At 39.4% G+C, this 24,752-nt stretch overlaps 1 protein-coding gene across 2 annotated transcripts in view; it reads left to right on the top strand.

The window, feature by feature from the left end:
• LOC124721518 (protein PRRC2C-like) overlaps positions 1-24,752 on the top strand; it is a 244,063-nt gene that overhangs the window by 72,848 nt on the left and 146,463 nt on the right. The window contains exon 11 of one of the 2 annotated variants that reach the window (XM_047246535.1): positions 20,017-20,184. The exons of the other annotated variant lie outside the window; for it this stretch is intronic. Within the exon in view, the coding sequence (XP_047102491.1) occupies positions 20,017-20,184 (168 nt within the window). The remainder of the gene's footprint in view (positions 1-20,016; positions 20,185-24,752) is intronic. 2 annotated transcript variants of the gene reach the window in all.

Genomic DNA, 24,752 nt, shown 5'->3' with positions numbered 1-24,752 from the left:
TCCTGTTCCAGAGGTTGCCCCTCAGTCTGCAAGATCCGGGCAGTTGCAGAGGGTGGGCTTTCTGGTAGTTGGGAGCTCCAACGTAAGGCGCGTAATGGGGCCCCTTAGGAATGTGGCAGCAAGAGAGGGGAAAAAAACCAATGTGCACTCCGTGTGCATACCAAGGGGAGTCATTCCAGATGTGGAAAGGGTCCTTCCGGATGCCATGAAGGGTACAGGGTGCACCCATCTGCAGGTGGTCGCTCATGTCGGCACCAATGATGAGTGTCGCTATGGATAGGAGGAAATCCTCTCTGGCTTCCGGCGGCTATCTGATTTGGTGAAGACTGCCAGTCTCACTAGCGGGATGAAAGCAGAGCTCACCATCTGCAGCATCGTCGACAGGACTGACTGCGGACCTTTGGTACAAAGCCGAGTGGAGGGTCTGAATCAGAGGCTGAGACGGTTCTGCGACCGTGTGGGCTGCAGATTCCTCGACTTGCGCCATAGGATGGTGGGGTTTCGGATTCCGCTGGATAGGTCAGGAGTCCACTACACGGGTAGCAGGGGTTGTGTGGCACGGGCTGGGCAGCTTTTTAGGTTAGATGGCCTTGTGCAAGTACAGAAAGGGCAACAGCCTTAACGGGTGCGGGGCAAAGTCAGGACATGCGGGGACCAAGCAGCAATCGGTATTGTAATTGTAAACTGTAAACTGTCGAAGCTGCGTTGGTAAAGTACCGGAACTTCAAGCTGAAATCGTTATAGGTACAGAAAGCTGGCTGAAGCCAGAGATAAATTCTGCCGAAATTTTTACAAAGGTACAGACGGTGTTTAGAAAGGATAGATTGCATGCAACCGGTGGTGGAGTGTTCGTCGCTGTTATAGTAGTTTATCCTGTAGTGAAGTAGAAGTGGATAGTTCCTGTGAATTATTATGGGTGGAGGTTACACTCAACAACTGAGCTAGGTTAATAATTGGCTCCTTTTACCGACCTCCTGACTCAGCAGCATTAGTGGCAGAACAACTGAGAGAAAATTTGGAATACATTTCACATAAATTTTCTCAGCGTGTTATAGTCTTAGGTGGAGATTTCAATTTACCAGATATAGACTAGGACACTCAGATGTTTAGGACGGGTGGTACGGACAGAGCATTGAGTGACATTATACTGAGTGTACTATCCGAAAATTACCTCGAGCAATTAAACAGAGAACCGACTCGTGGAGATAACATCTTGGACCTACTGATAACAAACAGACCCGAACTTTTCAACTCTGTATGTGCAGAACAGGGAATCAGTGATCATAAGGCCGTTGCAGCATCCTTGAATATGGAAGTTAATAGGAATATAAAAAAGGGAGGAAGGTTTATCGGTTTAGCAAGAGTAATAGAAGACAGATTTCAGACTACCTAACAGATCAAAACGGAAATTTCTGTTCCGACACTGACAATGTTGAGTGTTTATGGAAAAAGTTCAAGGCAATCGTAAAATGCGTTTTAGACAGGTACGTGCTGAGTAAAACTGTGAGGGACGGGAAAAACCCACCGTGGTACAACAACGAAGTTAGGAAACTACTGCGAAAGCAAAGAGAGCTTCACTCCAAGTTCAAACACAGTCAAAACCTCTCAGACAAACAGAAGCTAAACGATGCCAAAGTTAGCGTAAGGAGGGCTATGCGTGAAGCATTCAGTGAATTCGAAAGTAAAATTCTATGTACCGACTTGACAGAAAATCCTAGGAAGTTCTGGTCTTACGTTAAATCAGTAAGTGGCTCGAAACAGCATATCCAGACACTACGGGATGATGATGGCATTGAAACAGAGGATGACACGCGTAAAGCTGAAATACTAAACACCTTTTTCCAAAGCTGTTTCACAGAGGAAGACCGCACTGCAGTTCCTTCTCTAAATCCTCGCACAAACGAAAAAATGGCTGACATCGAAATAAGTGTCCAAGGAATAGAAAAGCAACTGGAATCACTCAACAGAGGAAAGTCCACTGGACCTGACGGGATACCAATCCGATTCTACACAGAGTACGCGAAAGAACTTGCCCCCCTTCTAACAGCCATGTACTGCAAGTCTCTAGAGGAACGGAAGGTTCCAAATGATTGGAAAAGAGGGCAGGTAGTCCCAGTCTTCAAGAAGGGTCGTCGAGCAGATGCGCAAAACTATAGACTTATATCTCTGACGTCGATCTGTTGTAGAATTTTAGAACATGTTTTTTGCTCGAGTATCATGTCGTTTTTGGAAACCCAGAATCTACTATGTAGGAATCAACATGGATTCCAGAAACAGCGATCGTGAGAGACCCAACTCGCATTATTTGTTCATGAGACCCAGAAAATATTAGATACAGGCTCCCAGGTAGATGCTATTTTTCTTGACTTCTGGAAGGTGTCCGATACAGTTCCACACTGTCGCCTGATAAACAAAGTAAGAGCCTACGGAGTATCAGACCAGCTGTGTGGCTGGATTGAAGAGTTTTCAGCAAACAGAACACAGCATGTTGTTATCAATGGAGAGACGTCTACAGACGTTAAAGTAACCTCTGGTGTGCCACAGGGGAGTGTTATGGGACCATTGCTTTTGACAATATATATAAATGACCTAGTAGATAGTGTCGGAAGTTCCATGCGGCTTTTCGCGGATGATGCTGTAGTATACAGAGAAATTGCAGCATTAGAAAATTGTAGCAAAATGCAGGAAGATCTGCAGCGGAAAGGCACTTGGTGCAGGGATTGGCAACTGACCCTTAACATAGACAAATGTAATGTATTGCGATTACATAGAAAGAAGGATCCTTTATTGTATGATTATATGATAGCGGAACAAACACTGGTAGCAGTTACTTCTGTAAAATATCTGTGAGTATGCGTGCGGAACGATTTGAAGTGCAATGATCATATAAAATTAATTGTTGGTAAGGCGGGTACCAGGTTGAGATTCATTGGGAGAGTCCTTAGAAAATGTAGTCCATCAACAAAGGAGGTGGCTTACAAAAACACTCGTTCAACCAATACGTGAGTATTGCTCATCAGTGTGGGATCCGTACCAGATCGGGTTGACGGAGGAGATAGAGAAGATCCAAAGAAGAGCGGCGCGTTTCGTCACAAGGTTATTTGGTAACCGTGATAGTGTTACGGAGATGTTTAACAAACTCAAGTGGCAGACTCTGCAAGAGAGGCGCTCTGCACCGCGATGTAGCTTGCTTGCCAGGTTTCGAGAGGGTGCGTTTCTGGATGAGGTATCGAATATATTGCTTCCCCCTACTTATACCTCCCGAGGAGATCACGAATGTAAAATTAGAGAGATTAGAGCGCGCACGGAGGCTTTCAGACAGTCGCGACTGGAACAGGAAAGGGAGGTAATGAGAGTGGCACGTAAAGTGCCCTCCGCCACACACCGTTGGGTGGCTTGCGGAGTATAAATGTAGATGTAGATGTAGAACTTGTAAACAATGGAAAATCTACATTAGTTAATTTGTAATAACATCTTATCATGAATGTTTAAATTTCAAAGCTCAATAATCGTCTGTCATCTTCACCATCATCATCGTCGTCTTGCAGTTTGAGTATTGGTGCACCATTTGTACATAATCATGACACACGTCGCAAACCATGGGGCATGTAATGCTGGCTTTGCAGCATCAACATTGTTCCCCACACCCAGTAGATCATCGGCAAATGATGTTCACTATAGCTTCAGGGCCTACTGGGTATTTGGTTGTCATTGAGTAGATCAATCAATCCTTCCCCAGTTCCGTCCCCACTTGGTCTGCAGTTGTGGATTGTTGAGTCATTGCTATATCTGTAAACAAGTAACTTGTATCTAACAAGAAATGATATTGTAAAAAGTATTATGTAAAAACAGAAAATTAATATAGCTGTAAATAAACTCTAAAAGGGTTTTGATGTACAGCTACTGTGGTTGATGGCAGTGAGGGAAGGGCTGAATTTGGTTTTGTTGATGCTTTTAAGAATGCAGATATTGGAGTTTATTCAGATCTTGCTGATATTCAGATGCTCTGTGAATTTCCAGAAACATTTCCTTGCCAGCCTTTGTGACCTTATCTGGTGTGTCGAGGGGATAGTGAAGATGTCAATTTGTGTTCATTTGCCTAGGAATTTTAGTGAACAGCTTAACTATTCCTCCTTTGCTTTCATCCTCAGGGTGTCCACATTTTCTAGATTTAGGTGCTGAGTCTGTATATAACTTTTATAGCAGTCTCCATAGCACATAGTATATACTGTCTTTTAGTTCCTATCCGTATATAGAGTGAAGGGTTGTACTTTTCTGAACGAACATCTTTTAGATCATTAAAAATATGGATATTCTGTTTACATGATTTTGTTGACACGGTTTTGCATATTGAAAGGGTACCATAATTCTCAGATCATTGAGATATTGAAATAAAATTATTTGGCTAGTTTCAATCCTGATCATTCATATTTAAAAATACACTGTGGTATAGGATTCCATCAAAATTTCAACAGAAATTGTGATTTATTTTCCCCACACTTCTTATTCTCTTTTGTTTCTTCAGACAAGCATTATCAGTGATGAGGTTTGAGAAATACGTAACTTCTATTGTTGCCTTGTTAAAATGTGTTTTTTACTATAATACAGCAGAGTTAACAAATATTCAGATCACTAACATTCTGATGCAGTTGAAATAGTGTCAGAATCCTGAAACTGTGTATTATCAAACAAGCAATTGAACACAAGACAGGTTAATAGTTCATGACAAAGCCCATTTTCAATATAAAAGTAAACATACAATTTTATCGCTTACATTGTTGTAAATCCCACACCAATTTTCGTTTCACCAGCTATTGGTTATCTTTAAAAATTATGTTATTTCACTGAAAAATCTTTAGTTGCTTGAATTTTGGGATAAGTATAGAAGTTTTGCATGTTAATCGTATGGCCAAAATCTTGTTTCGATATCTCAAACTGTTTGAGATGTGGGGTATGTTTCTTGCTGGCGTGTGTGATAGACAGCGATGACCATCAAAGTTTGAGGAATAAACTGCACTTCATATACACTTCATATACAGCAATGTGTGACGTACCATGCAACTAAATGCAAATTCATAGTAACCCCTATTTTTCAATGCAAACTTTCCAAATTCTTTGGAGTAGTTTCCTCAACTGTAAAACATCACAATAACTATGACCATTAACAAAATTGTAAGCAGTTCATCGTGGAGCTGACGAATGAATCTATGAGATGTGTGAGAATTTCAGTAATTAATCAATCAATTAATTAATTATTTTTTTGCCAAATTGTTTCTTAAAAATTATTGGAGAAATATTGCAGATAGGTCAGTTTGTGCATGTTGCTGCTAACATACTCAAACAAGTCTGCTAGCTTCTGCACTATATCTTACACAATGTGAGAGCTTGGGAATTCGAGCTAGCCATCTGCCATTCCTGCTAACCAACAGTGAAGCACATCACCTGGCAGATTTGAGACGAATGCTACACTTTGAGAGATGGGTTTTTTGTAATATTTTGAGGTTAAGTACACTACTGCAAGAAATTCAGAAAGTTTTCATTGCAAAAATCAGGGTCGCTATAAATTTGCCTTTGGTGTATGTTAGGTCATTTATTGTAGGGAATATTTTGAATTGTTCTTCAACAAGTTGAGGACTGGGCTGCTAAGGTGTCGTTCAACTGACTGATACTGTCCTTTTTTGTGGTCTTTCTGAATTTTGTGGAGCAGATTCTACTGCATTTCATTGCAGTTGAAAGAGGGATCTTTTTTTCTATTAAATATCACAAACAAACATGGCGTTATATCAATGACAATTTTTTATGTTAAATTTACAGTCAGTGTAATGAAAATTTGTAAAATAACTTTCTTCCACCACTTTGATGCCTCGCAAAAATGGTCTAGCTCAATAGCTGGCCACTGCAGTCTGAAAAAAAAGTCAAGTCTCGTCTTTATCATTTCTAATGTTATTTTGACAGTTACTTTGGATGCATGAATTTTTTGTTTTGTCATGAGCGTTCTGGTGTACAACACACAATATGCACACTTAAAGAAAAAATGTGATAAAACAAATAGCTGTTCATCACTTATATCAAAATTGGAAATTTGTTTATCAAGCTCTGAACCGCAGTTCTTTGCCAGAAACTTTTTATCCCCTCGTGCTGTAGCCCATCTTTAAAATATATGTAGTGTGTAGCAGACAACAGTCAGGCTATTTTCACTGCATGTGATCCTGTGACACATAGTACACCTCTACAAGGTGACCATGAACGTTACAAAGCAAGTAACACACACAATGTTTTCCATATTAATTTCTTACCAGTACAAACGACAGGTGCTACCATCAGTGATTTTTTCGTTATAGCACAAGCATCATCTAGTACCTTTATATGGACGACAGATATTGGAATACATTTACAAAGCTGAGAAATGGCCTGACACAGGCCATATGCCACTCATATTTTTAGAGTATAATCCATGAGATGGAGGAGCTACATCTCCCATCTCCATTGTGTTGAACTTAGTAGGATATCACAGTCTATCTCCAATCTCAAGAAAATGGATTGTATGTAAAGCACTTCATTCGGATAGTGCGTGTCATTGAAAAGGCCAGAGTGAAATATTCATAACATATCTTGTATGTCATAAATGGTTGGAGATACCGAAATGAGATTTTGGCAAGTGATGTTCTGCAAGGAGGAGAGTATATTGCCATACCATTAATATGTGAAACCCCTCATATCTACCATGATATTTGAGCTACTACAGGTATTTTCATTGAAATAATGTATGTTTTAAGGACCATAGATAACTGGTGAAATAAGAATTGCTGTTGGCTGTGCAGCAATGTAAGTGAAGAAATTGCATGTTTCTGTTTATACCTATTGACCTGTCTTGCCGTCTGTTGTTAGTATAATAATACACTGTTTCAGGATTCTGTGACTCTTTTCAACTGATTTAGAATATTAGTGAGATAAATATTGGTAAACTGTGTTGTGTTTTGACAAAAGGAGCAGATTTTAACATAACAATACAGAAGTTACATGTTACTCAAAACTTGCCACTGATAATGTTTCTCTGAAGAAAAACGGGGAATATTAAGTCTTGGGAAAATAAAAATATCGATGGAATCCTGTTTTCCAATGCATTTTTAATATTAAATGACTGGGACTGAAATTGGCCAAAGAATTTTATTTATGTATCTCTGTCATCTGAAAAATATGAACACATTTCAGTTTGCAGAATCTTGTCAACTATCCATCGAAGTTTGAACGGATTATTAATATCTTTGTTCTATTTTTCCGTATACATATTTTATTTTGCCAGTTTTTCACTCTGTACAGGGGTAGGAACAAAAAGGTGGTATACTGTATGCTGTGAATTGTTTTCGTAATTTGCAGATTATTGAGATATAGAAATAAAATCCTTTGACTTCCAGTACCAGTTATTCACTATTAAACATACGCTGGGTGTAGGATTCCACTGAAATTTAAACTTATTTTTCTCGGACATCCATCTCTCTCTCTCTCTCTCTCTCTCTCTCTCTCTCTCTCTCTCTCTCTCTCTCTCTCTCTCTGTGTGTGTGTCCCTCCCACCTCCCCACGTTTGTTGTACAGTGTGGCATTTTAGACATTTATTTGTTCTAGTACATTTTGGCACTTTAAAAGTTATATATATGTTAGAAAGGAGGGACATTAAGAGGAAGAAAATTGTATCAGTTGCTGGTGGTTTGTATGCTATGTACTCGTATATTTCTAAAAAAAAAAAAAAAAAAAAAAAAAAAAAAAAGGTCGCACAATACCTGTAAAATAATAGATATAACACAGTGGGCAATAACTGACCATAACAATCATAGTAGAACCAACATTTTATAGGTGGTCACCTACAGTGTTGGTTTACACAATTCTTCCCCGCTCTATACACTTCTTTCAAGAGGCCTACTTTTTTCTGAGATTATTTCTGAAATCAATGAAGGTATTATAAATCTGTCTTGCGACTCCAAGGAAATGGGTATTTTTGTCACCAAATGTGTTTTGTTTTATTGAAATAAAATAACATTAGTGGTCTTAATGGAAAAATGGAAATGTCGTGTGGCTAGGGCCTCCCGTCGGGTAGACCGTTCGCCTGGTGCAGGTCTTTCAATTTGACGCCACTTCAGCGACCTGCGTGTCGATGGGGATGAAATGATGATGATGATTAGGACAACACAACACCCAGTCCCTGAGCGGAGAAAATTGCCGACCCAGCCGGGAATCGAACCCGGGCCCTTAGGATTGACAGTCTGTCACGCTGACCACTCAGCTACCGGGGCGGACAGTGGTCTTAATGAAACACACACACACACAGACACCATTTGGCTTGCTTTCTCCATCTTAAAAACAGTTCATTACAAAAGATGTTGATGTTGGACTAAGATTTTTGCCCACATCAGGAAACACCATCTGCTTGCACGTTATTTTTAGATATTTCCTCATTTGCATTATCGTTTCTTGTACCATAGCTGCAAAGACAGATCATCAACTTATGTCTTAACTTACCCTTAAGATCTCAAAATTTGTCAGGGAAAATGCTAAACCTCATCTGGAAATCAAGGAAATGTCGGGAATTTCACGTGAGGAAACTTGTGGCAACCCTGAATATTTATTCAGATACATACAGCTGTGTTCTCAGGACCTATGATAACAACTGCCTCAGAAATCACAACATATTTCGAAGCAACAGCTAATATTTGTGAGAATGAAGATATGTATTTCACAGCTGTGCTGTTAGGATTATGATTAAAAATAGTGATTCCATAGATGACAGGGTTAGTAAGCAAAAATGTAAAAAGTGGTCCACAAATTAATATAAAACATTTATTTTTGTTTATTTTTACTTATCCTTGAATTATCAAAATGTATACTATCAATAAACATCGAAAATACTTCGTAAGTAAAATGGTTTGTAATTTTGATTGGTCAGAATATGCCAGAAATAAAGTTTCCTCAAGAATCCTCTTGCGGAAAAGGGGGAGGGGGGGTTGGAAGGGGGAGTGATCTTACAATCAAAGTTGTCTTTTACTCGAGAAAATGTGGTAACTTTGCGTGATATGATAGGATCTAGTTGCACACAATAATTTATGCAGCTACATTAGAGTGGTACAGGGTAATTCACTGTAAGCAATGTCCTTTGATAGATACAACCTTTTGCTCCCCTTTCAGGTCCAGGGCTTAGAATAGGCCCAAGACATTCCTGCCTGTCGAAAGAAGTGACTAAATGGAGTGTCAAAAGTTTCGGCTTTTATGTGATGGCCCACTGTATGGTTTGACCTCCATTTTTTCAAAATTTCCCCTAAGATCAAGCCTTACATGGTGCATAGTGTCCATCATGCACTGTGGCCTCCCGCATCCTTCATCGACTTGGATTTGCACTTCCGCTCATTCTTCAGCAGTTGGGCAAGGTCACCCTGCTATCTGCGTTTTCCTCCATCCTCTGTGCAGTATCGCTTTCTGCGCTGTCAAGCACGGTAGCCAGTCTGTTGTGGTGGAGCCGCCATGTACCCTACTCGTTGTAGCCCCCTGACCACACAGGAATCGCTCTGCTGATGCCTGCACCATTAACTTCCCACGTATGCCAAGGAGTAGATGCTCGTCACCCTGGGCCATCGGGACTCCCGGCAATGCCCATATTGCCAGGTGGTCTTTGCTGCAGCTGGATGGTGCCTGTGGGGAGGGCCCCTGGTCGGAGTGGGTGGCATCAGGGTGGATCTCTTGCTGGTGGTCAAACACCAGCAGTCTCTAAGTGATGAAGGTCTAACTTCAATGCTAAGAAATACGACCCTAAATCGTCAGACTCCACCTGCCCCCTTGACGGTGGGGGGCACTTCCCTCCCTGTTGTTCCTGCACAACCTACTTCAGGAGAACACCACCCCGCCCCCCTTCCCAACTATTGGGGATGTCAGTCCCCACGTCTCGGCCGGAGAAGGGTAAGTCTTCATAAGCTCCTCTCGCCAGGAAGGGATACCATGGGTTACTCCATTCCCAGGTTCCTACGAGTGGCAAAGCTGACACCCGCCAGTGGCTGAAGCAACCACAGGTAGCTGGTCATAGGGCTTCATGGTCATCCTCAGTCCCTGAGACTGAATTCGTGAAGCCCTCCCAGCCAGACAAACCTAAGGAGCTGCAAGAGAAACCTAAAAAGAAAAGACCCCAAACAACCAAGGCACTGAGGTGGCACCCACACCTCTACTACCTACAAGCTCTCTATCTGAGGATGGGGTGGAGATTCTGGAATCCGCTGAGGACCTAGATCTCGCTGAGCCCTCTGACACAATGAATGTCGATCGCACAGGTACTCATCTGGTAACAGCAGGTGACCCTGAGGCGTTGACTGCGTCATTGAGTGTTTTATGCCTTCCCAGTCTCACCATCACTTAATCCTCCAGTGGAATTGCGGTGGTTTTTTTCCACCACCTGGCTGAGCTATGGCAACTGTTAAGGAATAGGGGAATAGAAATAATACTACAGAAATGACTTAATACCCTGCAATTTACTCTTTGAATTTGGTTTACTGACACAGCTGTCCACTGCAGTGTGACCTAGATGCAGATCACTGCTTACAAAATCCCACAACACAAATTCTCCAGATTAGAGATGGTTTGTTCGTGAACTAACGGGTCTAAACAAATGGTTCACCAAGGTGAACGGAAGGAGGGAGGAACGAATTCTAAGGAATGGTCTTTCTCAGTTCACTTCAGTCGTGGCTTTCTACGTGTAGTTCCTGAGAACAGGAAACGGTCGGCTCGTTCCTACAATGGCACGTCGGCCGGTCTCGTTCCAGCCTCGGTCCCGTTCCCTTCTGTCTCGGTCTCCCTCGGCCGGCCTCATCCTCCTTTGTGTGACCACTTGTCACAGTTCCACTGCCAACTGCTCCTAGTTCAGTATCTAGTTATTGTGCGTTTCGTTCGCTGCGCATGCCCATTCTAGATCTGTTTTAATCCTTTTTTGAACTCTGGCCTTCTGATTCTTTTCGTATTCTATTCAGCGTCCACGACAGGTAATTAAAATGTACTTTATAATTATGTGAATTACATAAAAATTACATGGTATGTCATACATACGTCTTTTCAGGTAACAAAAGGGCATATCAGCTTACTTCCTTATTTCAATAAGGAAGTCGTCTCGGCACACACAAGTGGCCATTTTCCGTCTTTTTTTGGTCCGAGGTAAAACAGCATGTTCATTGTTATGGAAGGCAGACCAACTTACAACTGAATGAAGATCACACTCTATAATTGAGTGTCTGGTGTCACATTTTGTACAGAGAATACGATAACTTCCACAATATTATTTCAGTGGTGGCGCACAAAAAAATCAGCCCCGAGTACTAGACTGATTGTTGCCCACCAATCATCTATTGTTTAGCAGTTGTTGTCTGCATTATCTTACTTATTATTTCTTTACTGCCTAATTATTACATGTTTATCTATTCTGCTTGTTTCGTTCAACAAATCGTGCGTAACTGGTGAGCAGTCGGCTCTCGGGGCCGGTTTTTCATGTGTGTTATATTATTTCACTGCGATCAGCCACATAACGCTACAATTGGCTAAACGAGACATCTTGCAGAATCATGAAAGTCCATCTGAACCGCACGCTTAAAAGACAAACGCCTGCAATACCAATAAAAACATGACAATCATTCTGCTTCCTAACAATGCCAAACCACATGTTGCAAACTAAACGAAGGAAACTTTAATTGGAAAAAGGTTGTTGGTTGGTTTAAAAGAGGGGGCAAGGGACCAAACTGCTGGGTCATCGTTCTCTCATTCCGATTAAAGTGATTCCACAAGGGTGGGAGTAAAATAATCGAGACATACAAAAAACAGCTGCAAGAAAGGAGAAAACCACAAGAATGACAGAAGGGCAACAAACACTAAAATGGACAAAATCGGACAAGAAAACCACAGATGCAAGGAACATGTAGAAGAGATCAAAACAAGAGAGCAGATTACCATAGCTGGCTGACCATGAGAACGAAAAGGAGAAGCCAGAGACTCTGTAACACATTAAAACGTCTACTCTAAAAGCACTAGGGTGGAGGACACAGAGGGACAAAGGACATGCGCTAACACTTAGATTAAATGATAAAACCCACCCTCACGCACAAAATGTAAAACTAAAGGAAGATATGGAAGTGGTCACCATCTCACAAGTCGTCACGTGCTCTCCAGTGGATGGATGGGAGAAGGCCAGGGCTGCAAACTGAGAGATCAATGACCGAATATGTGCCATGTGTCACACCAAAATGTGTGTGGGCACCTGTATTTAAGCGGCAGAGGTCAAGTTTTGACAGTAAACTTTCGACCTCCCTACCTCGGCCAGTAAGCATGGTGCCATCCCACAAGTGGTTACGCACATTAAAATCTCCCAAAAGTAGGAAAGGTTTAGGGAGTTCATCAATCAGTGCAGCCAATACATCCGGGGTACTGCACCATCTGGAGGAAGATATACATTGCAGACAGTTATTTCCTGTGTCGTCCTTATCCTGACAGCCAGAGCTTCAAGAGGGGTTTGAAGGGGGCCGCAGGTTCACTACATACCGAGTTCAGGACTTAAACGCAAACTCTACCTAACACTCTATTATAGTCACTATGGTTCCTGTAATATCCCTTACAGCTGTGGAGGGCAGGGGTCCGCACTGCAGGGAACCAGGTTTTCTGGAGGACAATGCAGAAAGCATTATTGAGGAAATTGTTTCAGTGTTAGACAACTTGTAGTTTCTAAGTTCTTAGTATAGTGGGGTTGTTGATGATATTTTCTTCATTACAGATGAAACTGGTGTTTATTGTGAAAGCAATTTATGCAGGCAATAACTGCAAGCTTTAAAGGACACAACTGTGAATATTGTACTTTGCATCAAATGTTTTTTTTTTACCATCAGTGTCGGTGAAATACAGTGTGGAGTTTACTGGTAAAGAATCCAATGGTAAAATGTGTGTGTAATTTATATAAATAACGTGGGTGGATGGAACTGGCTGCTTTTATGATCTGGGTTTGTGTTAAGTGAGACGATAAAATATTGACAGTTTTGCTCAATGGACAGCTGTTAAGTAGAAGTAGAAATTATGACTTTGAAATTTGATTTTTGTTACCTGCTTTTTCGTTGGAGAATGGGATTATTTGGAGGTTCCTTTTCATGTTCTGTACCCACCACCAAACAAACCCCCAGCCATGTTCAGTATATTTACTGTGTACAGTGCGTCTTTTTGGTCATGCTGATCATTTAGGTCTTTATTTCGTTCAGTAGTAAAGAACGCTCTTCTACATGCGTACTTGGCAAGTCACCATGTGATGTATTTCAGAAGCCATTATGTACCATTGACAGCAGTAGAATTGTTCTGCAGTCAGCTGCAAATGCTTGTTCTCTAAATTATGTCAATAGTGTTTCATGAAAAGAACATATTCTTCCCTCCAGCATTTCCCATTCGAGTTCATAAAACAACTTGATAATTCTCACTTGTTGATTGTCTACCGGTAACAAATCAAGCAGCATGCGTCTAAATTCCTGACATGTCATCCTTTAATCCCACGGTGGGGATCCCAAACACTTGAGCAGTAATCAAGAATGGGTTGTACAAGTGTTCTGTATGTGGTCTCCTTTGAAAATTTAAGACGTTTTCAAAACTACACCCTACACTTTTCTTAACAACACCCAATAAACCGAAGTTGACCATTAACCATCCCATTGTTTGTAAGTGCATGTTCCATTTTGTTTTGCTTTGCAACATTACGCCTGGATATTTAATCAACACAACTTTGCCAAGTAGTAATGGTTCTAATGCTGTAGTCAATCATTACAGGGTTATTTTCCCTACTCATTTACATTAACTTTATTTTTTATGTTTAGAGCAATCTGTCATTTCTTAAACCATGTAGAAATTCTGTGACAGTCGTTGTGTATGCTTCTAGTCACTCAACAATAATACTTTCCCTTATACTGCAGCACAATTGGCAAACAGTCACAGATTGGTGCTCACTGTATGTCAGATCATTTATGTGTATAGAGAACAAGAGTGGTTGTATCATTTTGCGGGCATGCAGCTGACTGTATCCCTGTCTCTGATGAACACCAGCCATTAAGGACAATGTACTGGGTTCTATGAGGGGCATTAAATAAGTAATGCAACACAATTTTTGGTAAGCATGTAGGTTTTATTCAGGATTCCTGTACACCATATTATTCCCCACTCCTTTTGGCCAAAAAACCTCATTTTTCGACCTAATTTCTGTTCAATGTGACAGACTTGTGCTACCTTACTAGGAGGGCCTGTATGCCCACATACCACCCTACTGGTCAAGTATGGAACCAACATAGTGCTGCATCAATAACCTCCCCATAATCCTTGTACTGTTCCCTGTGGAGTGCATCCTACATTGGGCCAAACAGATGGAAGTCAGGAGGTACGAGATCCGTGCTATAGGGTATATGAGGAAAAACAGTCCAGTGAGGTTTTGAGAGATCCTCTCGGGTGTGCAGTCTTATGTGAGGCCTTGCATTGTCATTGAGAAGGAGAAGTTCATTTGCATTTTGTGGCAACAAACATATTTTCAGTGTGCAAGTGAACTTCTTCCCTTCAGTTTTGTGATGGTAGCACAGTACACTTCAGAGTTAATCGTTGCACTATAAGGCACAACATCAAACAGAATAACCCCATCAGAGTCCCAGAATAAAGTTGCTATGACTTTCCTGGCTGAGGGTGTGGCTTTGAACTTTTTCTTCAGAGGAGAGAGAACATGGTGCCACTATATGGATCGCCGTTTTGTTTTCAGTTCGAAGTGATGAACCTGTTTTCATTGCCTGTGGCGATGTTCAACAAAAATGGTCAAAATCAGCCTTACAACATGCAAGCAATTCCGCACAGCTAGTCCTTCGTTGCTCTTTATGGTCTTTTGACAGGCGGTGAGGAACCCAGCAGGCAAACTGCTTTTAGCACCCCAAGTGTTGGACATATGTGTCAGCACTACCAACAGTGATGTCCAGTTGAGCAGCGAGGTGTTACATTGTGACCCATTGATCACTTCAACGAAACTGCATGTTCCACCGTTGCAGGAGGCACAGCTGTGTTCGACCGGCCGGCACTCTGGAAGTCAGACAGGTTTGTGCGACCTTGTTGCGATGACGACATATGTCTTGCCCAATAACTCGTCACGCTTTTTTCACTGCCAAGTCTCCGTAGACATTCTGCAAGTGCCTATGAGTATCTGCGATCTTCTGGTTTTTTCGTTGAAAGAAACTGTCAGTGCTCTGCTTGGAACACACCTCTGTAACAGACACCATTTTCAATGCTACCTTTAATGCTGCCACCTATCGGGACTTCATGAAACTATAGGGGCTGAAGAGGGAATATTCCACAATGTCCCACAACAAATTTCTCATTTTTTCAACCAAAATTGGCCAAGAAAAAAGGTGCTGTTACTAAAATCCCTCATATTATTTAAGAAGTCTTCTATTCTCTTACATATTTTGATACTTATTCCATATGCTTGGTTCATCATTAACAGTCTGCGTTGGGGCACCATGTCAAATGCTTTCTGAAAATCAAGGAATACAGAAACTGCCTGTTGCTCATCATCCACGATTTACAGGATATTGTGCAAGAAAAGTGCAAGCAGACTTTCACACGAGCAGTGCTTCCTAAATGATGCTGATTTGTGAACAGAAGATTTTCTGTGTCAAGGAAATTTGTCATATTAAAACTAAGGACATGTCCAAGAATTCTGCAACATATCGATGTTAAGGGTTCGGGCATGTAATTTTGTGGGTCAGTTCTTTTACCCTTGGAGTTATCTGCACCTTTTTCCAGTCACTTAGGACTTCGTGCTGTGTGAAAGGTTCACAATAAATGCAACCAGAGTAAGTGCCCAATGCTGTAGAGTACTCTCTGTAAATCCGAATTGGGATTCCATCCAGACCTGGAGACTTATTTGTTTTCAACTCTTCTCTTATTTGTTTTCAACTCTTCTTTGTGTCCTGTGTGACACTCAGACGATAAAATATCTGTACTGCATGAATGATTTAAGACGTTGTCTCTAGTTTTGTTGTTTGCTATTGCAGCAGTACACTGGTCAACAAGTGACTGGATAGAAGCCTTCAACCCGCTCAGTGATGTTTTGTAGGACCAGAATTTCCTCTGAGAGATCCTTTGCTAGGTTATGCTGGTGGAAGGTGTACGCTTCATCCATTGTCTTGCTGCACTAGGCAGCATAGAGGAATCTGCTCAGCTGAGGCAACAGCTGATGCTTCCACAAAGATACCAAGGAGATGGAGATGATAATCTGAACACCAACTAGGACAGTGGAATTGAGTGATTTGGCTAGGTGGGAAAGAGTAAAGGTTGGGTATGAGTGACACATCTGTTAGTGCCAATTTATATGAATGACATGTTGTGACGAGGAGACCACATTGCAATCTGATGTATCCAATTTTTATATTCGTGCTGCATGAAGTGCAGAATTCAAATATCAATTGACCAAAACTGTTCGATGCAGCTTGCAAAAGTTGTGGAGCAAATTGACTTCGAAGTTTCCCAAAAGTCTGTAGTGGAAATATCTTTTGTTAAGAATGCTTGAGTGCAATAGAGGAGACTTGGGTTCGATGCCTAGCCGATGCAAATTCTTAAACAAAAGTGCGTGTCCTATGAGCATTTTCATGAAGATAAAAGATGAGCAACAAAAAATATTAATATCACTGAAGACTGGTAATCCATGGAGTGCTGGTTCGAATCTAGTTTGTCGTTAATTTTTGTGTTCAGTTACAGTACCTACATCATTTAAACATAAATTTCATCTAGTATGTGCTACTTAATGTATCTATCATTTTTATAAAAATTACATGAGCGTTGATGGGAAACGTGATAAAAGAGCATCTCTAAATGGGAACAGTTAACAGTCCTTGTTACCTGTGTGTTCACAGACTTCACAGTAAACAATTTACTATTATTTTACTGTAGTTGATGAAGGAGGTCCTCTTAAAAACAATAATTAGATGCATGTTGATGAGCATATATTTGATGGATTTTATGTTTAAATGACATAGGTATTTTAATTGAACAAAAAAGTAATGACTGAAATGAGGCTCGAATCAGCAATACAGTGATTACCACACCAGATTGCTGCAGATTTTCTTGTAATATTTATGTATTGTATCCTCCATGAAAATGCTTGTAGAACATGCTCTTTTGTTTAACAATTTGTGTTGGCCAGGAATCAAACCTGGGCCACTGGTGTGGCAATCAGGAATGCTACAACAGAGCCACAATGCCACTGGTGTGGCAATCAGGAATGCTACGACAGAGCCACAATGTGGATCAAAAAATTGTTCCAGCTTTAGTGACTTAAAGTTGCTTGGAAAACTTCAAAGTCAGTTTTCTCGAGAAATTCAGAGTGTTGCATCAAACTGCTTTGGGCAACTTGTATTTGAGTTCAGAACTTCGCATATTGTAAATATAAAAAAATTACAAAAATCAGATTGTTGTGTGGTCTCCATGTGAATACAGCATGGCACAAGGAAAAGCATCATTTTTAGCTTTTTATATGTTTTGCATAATTTTACAAGCATGGATACTAACGAAATGATTGCGTAAATACATTACCAAGATGCCACTCTCGTGTAATGTATATTTTAGTGAATGACTGGCTTTAAAAATTAAATTGGTCATGAAGGAAATGTTACTTGTATCTGCAGGTAAGTTAGGGAGAGTGCAGTGAGGTCATAAGTACCTGGGTGTTTTGAGTTAATTACAATTGTTCAAGGCTACCAACTGCAGAGTATTTTAAATGACAATCTACACAAATCCGGTTACAGTGGCTCATTAGCATGGGACAAGTTTGAGGACCAGCCAGGTAGTACAATCATCCTTGTTAGTAACACACTATGTATGGAATTTCTTTGACATAGCACTTCCAATGTGACACATTTTAAAAAAAATTTAATTAGCTTGACACAATAAGGCAGCAAGGCAGTATTAGGTGTGTCGTCTGGCCTGTCTTGATTAGTTTGAAGTAGTGACAAATTTGGTATGTGTTTTTAAGTTTCAAATAGTCTCAGAACCTGTTCCAAAATATTTAGGGATTAAAACTTTGCTTAAAAAACACCGTTGTTTTTGCTTTTTAAAGTACAGACTGTGTCAAGAAAATACGTATATCAGATAAGGTGCTTCAGGTATTACTATTTTGTGTGTGTGTGTGTGTGTGTGTGTGTGTGTGTGTGTGTGTGTGGGTGCGGGTGCGCGCGCGCGCGCAAATTTGATTTTTGCATGTAAATAAAATCAATATTCACACACAATTGTGAGATTATGAAGTTAACTGTAGGTCACGGTAGCCACAGCAGCTAAAGAAACTCTGTAGCTAGTTCATTTGTCCATTTTGAGGCTTGTGAATTATGAGGATAATTGTATGGTTCTTGAGTGATAATGTGAAGCTTTGAGGTACCAGAGGTGCTGATAATTTGCGTGAGTTACTGATCATTTCCTTCTGATCACTTTACACTTGTGCAGAATTTACCCCGTTTTGATTGATACTCACCTACGTACGTTTCTATATTTATCATAGGACATGCTTCCAAACAAGGGCCATGGTGACAGTTGTGTCAATCACTTCTGTATCACCTTCCTTCTGTCTTAAATTTCTGGAGATTTAAGTTGTAAAGTAAAGTGGAGAACCAGTACTGTCACATGAAATTTATTATAAATCAACTCCAAAATGCATCCAATTTGAATTACAGGCCTGATGAAAGCCGCATTTGTAGTCTGAGATACTGTCCTCCTGAAATATGTACACAAACTATGGAATTACAAAAGCAGTATTGTTTATGGCATTCAGATTCATGTGAAAGTTTGATTTCTTTAGTTCACTGCTCCATGCCTTGTTTGAAATGCCACTTTGGTGTACATTTTGCCTCTCAAACTTTGTAACCTGTGCAAAGCAAGCCGCCAGTCGAACGTTTATTGTTTTGACATTTTCATTTTCTATCTTCACTCCGGTCCAGTATGTGTTGAACAATCACAATTGTGTACGACTGGTGGCTGTGTACGTATTCTCTCAAAAACTAAATATTCCCTGCAGACAGTCTTCTCCTCACCATATCCTAATGGACTGCAAATTTTCCTACCTCCCCCCTCCCTCTGTCCCTCACCAATCCACCTTCCCAACCTCACCTCACACCTCACCATCCTTCCATACTACTCCTTAACTCTCCTTCCCTTACATTCAGTTGGTATTTTCTCCCCTTTATCGTGTTTATCTTCACCTTCTGTATGCTGCCATTTTTTAGTGTTCTGCTAATCTTGTTTAATGTATTTTTATTTTCCTCTTATTTTAGTTTTGCTTTTGTTTTGGTTTTCATACTTGTTATTTCTTCCTGTGGCCATTTCCCTGTCTCTCCTATTAATATTATTGTGGTGACTGTAGCCATGTGATGCATAGCAAGTCTTGTTTGATATTCACATCCCCCCCCCCCCCCCCCTTGCTGTTATTTGCTTAGTATCCACATGTTATTGCATTGTGTTTAGCTATGTTACTGTCATGAGAAATAATGAATAAAATTGTTTGAACTGTTTAGAATTGTTACTGGTTCCTGATATATGATAATAAATTAAAACTCTCATATTTATCAACACAGTTCTACTACAGTTGTGCAATAAGTACTGTTCTAATTATTTATCACTGATGTGGTATCAGTTCAAAGGTTTACTGCTGAAGTGCCTAATAATTGTTAATTTTATCAGTAGAGAAAGGTGCATGGCTAACTGAAAACAAAATTTTCTATGTTGAATATATGTGTAAGCTGAATTATCTAGACAGTAATCAGAATTTTTACACACAGGCAAACTTTCATTTGCCATTTTCTGAAATATGTGACTAACACACATCAGACTAGCTGGTAACAAATAGAAATCAAATTGAAAAGTAATGGACAAAAATTTTACTTTTGGCTTTAGCCGTACATATAGCATGTTAATGTGTTGTGGCTTCTAGAAAAATATTTGGTATGTCATTCATAGGATGACAAAGAAAAGCGTCTGGATAGAGGACCTCTAGAGCAGAGGCCATGGCATCAAACTCATGCTGTGCCAGTAGAGTACAGAACCCATTCTGGATCTTCAGTGTCAGGTTCAGGTTCTACAATTGGCAGCTTCCATATCTCAGTGATGCGAACAGGTCCTCATCCAGTAAGTAACACTTGCTTGGAAAAAGTGAGAAAAATAGGAAGAGAGAGAGGCAGACAGAGAGAGGATATTAAAAATTTGTTGAAGTGGTAGTTTCCCTGTAGTTTAACTATATACTTCACACATTGCCTTTGTAGTGCAGCTAAATGGTTTCAGGGCAATATTTACTACTGCATATGTGCACTCATTTAGGCCTTACTTTCTGTAATTCATTTTGGGCGCATGTTTCTTAGATAAGCTTTAGAACTGCCTTTGGATAAAAACAATCCGGTAAAAATTAAAATGAAGGAAGATTGCTAAATTAAAGAAATGCACATGGTTACATTAGATAGCTGCATTTTGTTGTTGTTTGATTTGCTTTACTTGTTCTTCGTAGTTGCATGTGGAATGGATAATGACTTATTTGACATACATTTCTTCTTGTGGTAGCTCTGTATTTTTTGTAAATAAAACTAAAATTCCATATACCTTAATTCAGTTTTTTTTATATAAGGATAGGAAATAAATGTGGTAGTATATATCTTTATGTGGTAACATTTATTCATGTTCTAGTTTTCTGAATAATTTCAGATGTCTTGTTTAATATATTAAAATGTGTGAAGTACCACTTGCCAGACCAAATTTTGACTTTGATATATGTTTATGTGTAGATAACTTGCTGTTGAAAGTCACACTGATAACAAATTTCATTCTAAAGTAGCAACTCTTTTTTTTAGGTTTGTCAAGTTTCTAATGAAATAAATGATACCTTGAAAAGCACAGTCATTGTGGTGCAATGGGTTTTCATATAATTGGAATTTTTCAGATTATAGTTTTTAGGGTAATCTGGTAACGGACATAAATCAAATTTTATTAGTTATAAATCACCTTGTGAATGTTCCAGTTCTTCTTATTTTCATACTTGCTAGTAAAACTGGAGAGGAATTCCATCTTATGCAAGGCACCAGTTTGTAGACATGTTTCAGCACTTTTCGTGCTGTCTTCAGTCGTTTTTTTGTGTATGTATATATAAAATTCAGCAAATTGCAAAAGTAAATATTTTGTACCAAATGTTTCCATAGAGGTTAACATGTAACAACAATTTTGCAGAAAGAAAATAAAGGAACCCACTGAAGATAGCACAGAAAGTGCTGAAACACTTGTGGGTGAAAATAAAACTTCAGAACAGTGTCTTGCATAAGACGGAACTCCTCTGAAATTTAGTAGTTCTAAATGGGTAGGGGCATTATTCTTTTGATGCTTGGATCTTCCCATGAAAAGCTGATGAATAGGTTTGTTTATGGTAACTGTTAACTTTTCATAAATAGTTATGCATTTAATACAGCACAGAAATACAGGAAAAGAATAAATCAAAGCACTGTTCTTTGTCAAGTTCTCAGGATGTGTCTAGATTACTGGAGGTGACTGTTGGAATGTTCATATATTTTCTTAATTTTGTGGAATCTAGGACTGATTTTTCCATTACAGTGACGTGCAACCCAAACAAAACCACATTTATATTGCTCGATTATCGTAATTATGGTTTCCTATTGATGTTATGAAGAACTGTAACTGTTCCTTTGTTTTTATGTTCTGTTTTGACTTTTGATTGGGTTTATTTTTAATAATTAGTATGAATCTTTATTGTCATTAATTCTCTCTGCCTTTTTAATGCAAAAATTGTTCAATTTGTTGCTGCCTTTGCATGCTCTATTCATGGTGCACTCTTGAAGAGAAGGCACAATAGTATCTTTGTAACTGAGCCATCAGATTCAGTTATGTGTGGCACAAAAAAAAAAGGTCTGCAGTCTGTAATAGCCAGGCTACCTGATAGGAGGCAGCCTAGAGCTTTCCCTTTTTTTTTTTTTTTTTTTCAACATGGTGTAAACATTAATTGACTGAAATCCTTATATCATCTCCTTTAAGCTTTCTAGGTGATGGATATCTAAAACTTATATTTTTATTTAGAAACTACATTACTATTTATATTCCGATTAATTGGTTGAAGTCATTTCCTTAATACTTGCGTAAATTTATCTCGCCTAGAGAAAAGGTCATTGAAGGTTTATTAAAGGAAATCCTGTAGTGCATTTACAGTGATACCTTAAGTATATAATTTTTCGTTCTCAAATGGCTTTTTATGTACTGTATTGCTCTTGTAAATTGAATTGTGTTTAATTTGTGTTCCAAAAGTGTATCTGGTATTATCTCAGTATATCCACTGATCCGTCTGCTGGCAGATGGTTAATGTTTTTGAGATCACCATTGATGGCCTGTTAACCATTTTGCTCACCATTACAGGTTATTGGTATGCATGCTATTTGTATACCCAACAGTATGAGCATCTTCGTGTCACTGTTTTGCAATACAGGGTCAAATTATGACTATTAATCACTTCCTATTGCTTAGGCAAATGCAGCAAATTGGTTGGTTCTTTTTGCATTTGATGTGGATTATTGTATGCTTTATGGGACTGAGCGAGACACCATTAGTTCATGGTTTATTCCTCAGAAAGCCTCACAATAATGTTTCTTTACTATATTTTCACCATTACCAGTAGACCAAAATCCATCTAAGGACTGTCAAGACTCCTATGCACAGCAACTGGCTGTAATGTTTACAATGTATTCTTAAGATCCCAATCTCAGACAACCTTGAAATTTTTCGTCTTATCGTTATCTGTTTCCGTGATGCAGAGGTTCAAAGTTACCCTACTTGTACACGTGTAATACCCATTTAAAATACAGCATGAGGTGAAAATGTAGTTTGTAAAGTGAAATTGCATGGAGAAGTATGTTGTCAAGTGTTTCTCTTATCTGGGAGCCTCTTGTTGTGGTACTGATGCACATGAAAAAGTTTTTGCATGTAAAATCCACTCTGAGGTGTAAAATTAGTTTTGCATTATTTCAATTTCGCGTAATTAAACTATCCAAATTTTACTAACCAATATACCTCTTTTCATATGAAGTATATGTCACGCTGCAGCAGGAAAAGAAGGGAGCCAGCAGAAAAATGCTCCTATCAGAGCACAAAAAATGTGAATATGTTCCTGTTTATTTAAAAGACTCTGACTGAGAAGTGGGGTACCAGCTACCTCATTCTGCCTTTGTCAGCACCTTTAAAAAAATTTTGGCATGCGAATATATTCACACTTTTTAATGCTGAGAGAGAAGAAGACAGTGGCAGTGGCAAAAAGACAGAAAAGTAATGGATAGTGGAATATGGAAAACAGTAAAGGAGACAGTGCTGGGGTGGAGGAGGTGGAATAAAGAGAAAGTGGAAGTGGGTGAAAACCATTGATAATGTGAGACAGTGTGAATGGGAATGACAGCAAGGAAGGGGGGGGAGATAGTGACAGTGAGAGGAGATGGCAGCAGTAGGAAGGAAGGAATGAGAGACTAGGAGTAAAAGAGCAAGAGGGAGACAGTGACAATGATAGTAGTAGAACAGAATGAAGACGACAGTGGGTGTGACACAAGAGACAGTGATAGAGAGACACAAACTGATAATGAGAGTGAGCTGGGCTGAATAAGGGATTTAGAAAGGGCAACTAGGAGTGAATGTATATTAGGAACTTACAGCATTGGTCTAGTGAGGGTAGTTAGTTAGAGGAGCTTGTTAGAGTTAAGAGGTGAGTTGCATATGAATAAAAAAATTGCAGATATGTTTGCATGCCAAAACTTCATTGAAAATTTATGAAGATGCTGAGAAAGGTAGAATGATGCAGCTGGTACCCCACTTTTTGGCCAGTCTTTTAAATAAAAACTGAACATAGTAACATTTATTTTACTCCAATAGGAGCATTTTTCCATTGGTTCCCTGTATCTGGATTAGTAAACGTTGTACTTGTGCACGCTGATTACTGCAATCCTCTGTTGTTACCAACGTGCCCAGTGATAGAAACAATAAAATAATAAAGCCTTTTCAGGATGTCTGTGATTGTAACTATGCAATTGTGTCCAATATTTAGATTTTCTGTGGTTTCCATTAAATGGCCAGTTAGTGCCAGGATGATTCTAAAACTAAAAGTGTGTTTAAATACTCTTGTGATTCTTGTCAGTTCTCTATTATTGATTTGCCATTACTTTGTAGCATGTTTAGCCCTAACTGATAAACCTTCTCTTGATTCTTAATCTTAAAATATGGAGTTCACCTCACAGGATTATAACATTGTATTGATTAATTAATCCACCCTTGTGGATAAAAAGATACTGTTATCCCATTATTTGTGTATCCCAACAAAGCAGCACAACATGGAGTGTCTTTCACAATAATCAGTACAGTTAAAGTTTATCTGATGTATTCAGTATGAAAGACAGTGCTCAAATCAATCTGAATCTTTCATCTAAATATAATAATTAATTAACATTAAAATAATAATAACTGCTGAAGATCATACTTGTGCAGAAGGATATTCCTTAATAGTGAAACAATATTTGTAATCAAACTATATGAAAACTGTGCTAAAACCTTATGTACAAACATTCAAAACAGACTAATTATGGCAAACGAACTTGTGACCATTCGTGTTGTCCTTCTCTGTATACATTCAGTATCCCCAGTTAGTTCCTTCCTCAGCACTATCATTATGT

This window comes from Schistocerca piceifrons, chromosome X (assembly GCF_021461385.2).
Source record: "Schistocerca piceifrons isolate TAMUIC-IGC-003096 chromosome X, iqSchPice1.1, whole genome shotgun sequence".
Lineage (NCBI taxonomy): Eukaryota > Metazoa > Arthropoda > Insecta > Orthoptera > Acrididae > Schistocerca > Schistocerca piceifrons.
Note: the sequence above shows the minus strand (reverse complement) of the source record. Positions and strands in the feature narration are given on the sequence as shown.